Below are 6,309 nucleotides of genomic sequence, written 5' to 3' on the forward strand. Positions count from 1 at the left end.
AATAGTCATTCCTCAGTAGGATGAATGAAACTATATAGAAACACAGAATAGTCATTCCTCAGTAAGATGAATGAAACTACACAGAAACACCTACAGAAACATACAATAGTCATTCCTCAGCTGGATGAATGAAACTATATAGAAACACCTACAGAAACACAGAATAGTAATTCTTCAGTAGTATGAATGAAACTACACAAAAACACCTATAGAAACATAGAATAGTCATTCCTCAGTAGGATGAATGAAACTACACAAAAACACCTATAAAAACAAAGAATAGTCATTCCTCAGTAGGATGAATGCAACTACACAGAAACACCTATAAAAACAAAGAATAGTCACTCCTCAGTAGGATGAATGAAACTACACAAAAACACCTATAGAAACATAGAATAGTCATTCCTCAGTAGTATGAATGAAACTACACAAAAACACCTATAGAAACATAGAATAGTCATTCTTCAGTAGTATGAATGAAACTACACAAAAACACCTATAGAAACATAGAATAGTCATTCCTCAGTAGGATGAATGAAACTACAAACAAACACCTATAAAAATTTCCCATCATATTCCAAAAACTGGCTTTGGCTTTGTGGCCATCATTTTAAAATAAGTTTGTTTCTTTCAGAATTTTCATGCAGAGCTAAACAAATAAAGCCATAAAGCCATTCTTAACTTTGAACTAATACAGTAGAGAGAAGGTAGCTACTCAACCACACCCACTGTCAACTCTCGTCTGACTTAATAGTAGGATTTGACAATCACTCTTATAGCACATCTGGTATGCCGAAAAGCACAGTTTTTTTTTCAGCAACAGGTTGCAGGCCACAGATCTTGGGATTCACAGTCCAAGAAAACTAACTTGGCCCCATTTAGAATAAGTCTTCTAAAATGTGTATTACTAAAACATATATAAGCCTATGTAATGCCAGTGAATACTGCCTTACTAAGACACATCTGGACTTCCCTAAGACATTACACATTACTTAAATACATTAAATTAACTTAAGTTTCTAAAGTTTACCTTATTTAAACAGAGGGACCTATTTAAATATTTACATATTTCTTATTCAGAAACAGAGATATACCTTTCACTATTTTAAGACAATTAGACTTCTCTAAACCTTAAAGTTTTATCTCACCTACAAAGTTACTTGCACATATGCTAGCCTAAGGCCATTCAATTTTGCCTTATTTCAAGATAAGAGAATGTACCTGAGCCCTTGAAAATCAGCATGAATCTTCAATGTAGCCGAGTAGATCTGGATAACTTTACTCTGTATTTCCACATAGGCATTTACAGCAGGCTTTTCCTGTAAGAAGAATACCTTAGAATTTCTCTTACTAAAATCCATAAGTATTTATTGATTAGGCAAAATTTAATAAACAAAAAAAGTCAATTAATTTACTTTTAAAATTCATTATCTATCTAGATTGTTTTTTGAAGTTACTCAATTTTAGAATTATACTATTAATATTATAAAACATAATCCATCATTCACTTTTGATATTAAGGTACAGTTAATGACTGTCTGCATCAAATTGAAAGTGTTAACAGTCTGTAAGTGCTCTCTTTATAAGAATATATAAGACAAATTATTAATTCAATTTCATCCACTGCTAAGAAGTAGATGAAACTTTTTGGTGCGAGTGAAAGTTTTTGAAACTTAAAAGACAACAGAAATTTTATTGATCTTTCTGGAGCATGACTCAAACAAGAGCTTCAATGAGGTTTTGAGACAGCTGGTAAGCCTTCAGTTATAAAATATTTTTGTCTATAGTTGTAATTTTTTTATATATCATTACTTTGTAGATAGAAAACACTCACTGGATGTTCTTGATAGTTTTCAAAGAAAGTAATGACTGCCATCTGTTTTTCTTGTCTAGCACCTAGCAACAGCAGAGGCATATAAAAGAAGGTATGGATGACTCTAAAGAGGTTCGACTTATATTTCAAAAGCCCCTATAAAAAATATATAAAGTGTTTCATTAAAAAAATTAACAATCTGAAATATAACATTCCAAAAACCAAAAATAGCCTTCACTTTAGTGGAATATGATACTAAAACTGATCCTACTTGCAGTTCCATGTTTGATAAACAGATAATAAGAAAGAACAGTGCATACATTCAGTTTCTTTTCTTTTCAAAACTTTTACAATGGTTGCAACTCTTCAGGTGATTGTTTGAAACATAATTGCTATTGGTTCAGTAGCTCCAATGTAGAAAATGGCATGAACAATGACTTAAAATTTACCTATATGTTCAGAAGTGTAAATAACGTCCAAAAAATAATAGTCAGCCATGTATGTGAAGAGTAAGCTGTTTTCAGTTTTATCCCTCATTCGTTTATTTCTGCTGCCACTAGTATAGATGAAGCATACTACGTTAACACAAAACTACATGACTTTATCACTATATTTTCTATACTTAGAACATCTACTCAAAGATTATGTTTTACACTGTTAAAAGACCATATAAAACAGACTTGCTTTAGTTGGTACAAGTCTTAACAACCACTACACTGTACATGGACTGTAGCAAGTTTATGCAAAAACAAGAGAATTTGTTCCTGCATAATGATGCTATGCTACTGTATTTTTACAAACATAAAGTATATAAATATGATTTGGCTATTTAATAGGTAGTTTATTTATTAACTTGTTTCAACTAAAGCCAAGAATAGCTTTGAACAAGTCCTCTTAGAATAGATCTAACATAATATAAATAATTAAACACAACACTCACCGACCGATATGATGAACTCACTACTTCTCCAGTAACAGAATACAGATTTAGTTTCACCATAAACATCCCTTTAGAATAAGATTTATGGCTGTTTAGAGTTTTCATCTTTATAATTGTAATTTAATATTCAAATTATACAAAATTCTGAACTACTTAAACTATCTTTATTGTACAAATACACTAAAACTTTACACTTATCAATGAATACATATTTGTCACTTAAAAGTATTACATTTTTAATATGGAGACATTATGTTCAGTAATCTTTCCATTATCTCAAATCTTTAAAATATATTAACCCAACTTTTTATATGTTTATATCTCCACAGATAAATAATTACATTAATGAATAGCATGTACAAATATTCATTACATACATAGTGATAAAGCTCTGGCAGTGAAAAACCTCTACACACCTATAAGACAATCTACCACCTGTAAAGGTTAAAAAAGTATGTAAAACTTGAATTAAAAACTAGACTTTTTCTGAAAATAAAGTTAAGGTATATTATTATTAAAAATAATCAGTAAAGTATAAACAAATTATGTATACTTTCACATAATTTCAAAGCTTTATATCTATTATTATTAATAGATAGGTAATCATTATGGTGTAAAAACGAAGGTTTCTTTATTCTTCAACAAGATGTCAAAACAAAAATTTGCAAATATATTGATAAATACCCAAGTTTCTGTTCACTTCTGATTCTGGCATTTCTATTTCCAAATATATTTTGTAAGACTGGCCACGTTTCAGTAGCTGCCAACATAAAATGTTAATAAATAACTATCTCTTAAAGTGAATTGTGCTAATAATTACTGAACTTCTATTACAACCAATTACTATATTTTTTCTAAATTAAATTTTCTTATGAGCAAGTAAAAGTTTACTAGATTTTTAAAAACTAAAATTTTTTACTAATTTTAAACATTTAAACTTTTTAAGAATTATCACAAGAATTATCTGTTGTGAATTGGGCAGCTGAGTTACATGGAGACACTGATCAGATGTGGAAAATTTTTGAAGATAAATTTTTAAATATTCAAGGTAAACATATTCTTTATAGAAAGAAAAGGGTAGCCGCTGGTAAAAAAACTAAGTTGGCTCACAAAGAGTTTAAGAGATAAAATTTAAAAAAAAGCATAATAAATTTAAGAATTTAAATTGACTGGTATGACAGGAAATTTAGAAGATTATAGCAAATCAAGAAAATTGGGATGGAGGGTTGTCACATGAGGAGAGGCTGAAATCTCTCAAATTGTTTTCTCTTGAAAAAAGAAGAGTTAGGGGATGTGATTGAGGTGTTTAAGATTGTAAAGGGAATATCATAGTGTTCATGCATCATTTTTTTTCATATTTAACAGTGAGAATAGTAGGACTAGGGAACACAAATATAAATTTTGGCAAGGTAGGAGTCATCTTCAGCTAAGACAGTTTTATTTTTCTAACAGGGTGGTTGGCCTTTGGAATGGGTTACCTTCGGATGTTGTAGAGGCAGTAAATTGAAGTGAATTTAAGAAAAAGGCTGGCTTTAAGATTTTTTTTAATTATCTTAATTTAGTTTAGAAGATGGAGCAGCTGAGATGGACCAATAGGTCCCATACTGTCCCAAAATATTATGTTAAGTGTAATTTCATGCAAGCATAAATTCAACTCATAATTCCAAATTCTATCTTATTTTTCTATTTCATATTTTTTCTGACTCAGAATTTTGAGCACTACAAAATCTTATAGATGCTTTGCTTTATAGTCAACAATAAGATTTTTATAAACTGTTTTCTCTTTTCATTAGTTTTTACTATTAAAAATAATCTAAGTGCATCAAAGAAATTATTTACTTTCTCAAACTTACATGATCTTGCACCCGACTGACTAATGGAACTGAGGCAGATGGAAAGCTACAAACTTCCACACCACAGGATGTACTATAAAACATATTACACATGATTTTTTTTTCTGTATTGCTAATTACCTAATTATTTATAATTCTAGTTATAACTAATAATGTTTTAGTCCAATGTTGTATGCAAAGTTGCCTTATGTTTTGTATCAATCTAAATAGAAAACAAATAAATATCAACCTATGGTGCTCTATTATTCATATCAGAATCAAGCAAACAGCTATTCTGCTTGTCTTGTACATAGAAGTTACTATTGTTGTAACACTTTGACAAGTTCTTGAATAAAATCAACAAATACTGTTATGTACGTTTCCTATTTCCAGTAGTATTAGTAGAATGACTACAATTGCTCCATTGCTTTAAACTTTCAATAAAAATAAATAAAGTTATGAAAAAAGGTTAAGTTAGTGGTATGCTTTTATTTCTTATTCTCACATACAGAATAGTCACATTTTTGTAAAAATAACTGAATAAATGATCACTATATTAGATGTTGAGTTTGAGAGTTTAATCATCTTGTTTGTAATAAATTTTAAATAACAAAACACTATTTTGCATCTGGAAGAATGTTTCATGAAAATACACTTGGCACTGTTAACAATACCTTATCACTTATAAAATTGCATTTAAATAAATTTACTGTTGTTATAAATATAAAAGCTATATCACTTTATCAGATATTGATATGGTGTTGAAAAATTTAAACTTACTCAAACTGCAGATGAACAGGACGAACATGGGTAACAGCAGGTATGTACGAATAATAAAACGCTCCATAGAAAAACACCGCTAACCAGATAATAACAGAAAATGTTAAGCTTATAAAAACTATTTGATAAATAAAAAATTTTATATTTTGTGAGGTAGCTCTTTGCAAAACAAAGCTTGCGACAGTTAGTAAAGCAGTAATCATACTTAAAACTTTAGTTTATGTACTGAAATAATCCAGTGTGGCAAAATGAAAACTTTATGTCTTAAATTTTAATATTTAAAAGATTTAATAGCTTAATTAAGGAATGTATTTATATACACTGGTATATATCAACACCCTTCTGTCAAAATCGAAACACTTTAAAAACTTCGTTTTCGCCCTCTGCTGTTAAGATAAATTTATTATACAAATTTAAAAACCATAAGAATGATAAATCTTCAGTGAATTAACGTATATACGAAGAAAAAACGTACGATTCATTGTAGTTATTTTAATTTTTTTCCTTGGGTAGGAAAAAGTTCATTGTCTGATGATTTTTTTATTTGATTTTGCGAAAATACATTTCATTATTGACTTTTAGATTTTACTAAGATTGGGATCAAATTTTCAGCGTCGAATTTTTAATAGGTCTTGTTCTTATCCTTTTAGTGCGTCATAAAAATGAATATATGAAAATAACTGGTTTGGTATGATAGCTGTGATAAGAATTAACAAAATAAACTGCTGTAAACTAATATCTTCATTAAAGAAAAACAGCTTGTCGGGAGCGTGGTATAGGTCTCTACAATGCGCTAGCTTTCCTTGTAGTTAATATATATATATTTAATGTTGTAATTTGTATGTTAGCTAGAGAACGCATGGTGTTAAAATAGACCTAGAAAGCCCAGTAGCAAGAGGGGGGGGGGGGGCAAGGGGCAGTCTTCTGGTCTATAAAGCCTATTA

General features: G+C 29.5%; 1 protein-coding gene across 1 annotated transcript in view; it reads right to left on the reverse strand.

The window, feature by feature from the left end:
• Positions 1–5,706, reverse strand: part of LOC106468650 (seipin-like) — an 18,329-nt gene extending 12,623 nt beyond the window's left edge. Inside the window, exons 1-6 of the mRNA XM_013929084.2 lie at positions 5,366–5,706; positions 4,607–4,679; positions 3,438–3,513; positions 2,754–2,821; positions 1,835–1,969; positions 1,222–1,319 (exon numbers count right to left, since the gene is read on the reverse strand). Of these exons, the coding sequence (XP_013784538.2) occupies positions 1,222–1,319; positions 1,835–1,969; positions 2,754–2,821; positions 3,438–3,513; positions 4,607–4,679; positions 5,366–5,568 (653 nt within the window). The 5' untranslated portion in view covers positions 5,569–5,706. The remainder of the gene's footprint in view (positions 1–1,221; positions 1,320–1,834; positions 1,970–2,753; positions 2,822–3,437; positions 3,514–4,606; positions 4,680–5,365) is intronic.
• Between the last annotated feature and the right edge of the window lie 603 nt (positions 5,707–6,309).

Source organism: Limulus polyphemus, unplaced genomic scaffold (assembly GCF_000517525.1).
Source record: "Limulus polyphemus unplaced genomic scaffold, Limulus_polyphemus-2.1.2 Scaffold3098, whole genome shotgun sequence".
NCBI classification, from domain to species: Eukaryota; Metazoa; Arthropoda; class Merostomata; order Xiphosura; family Limulidae; genus Limulus; species Limulus polyphemus.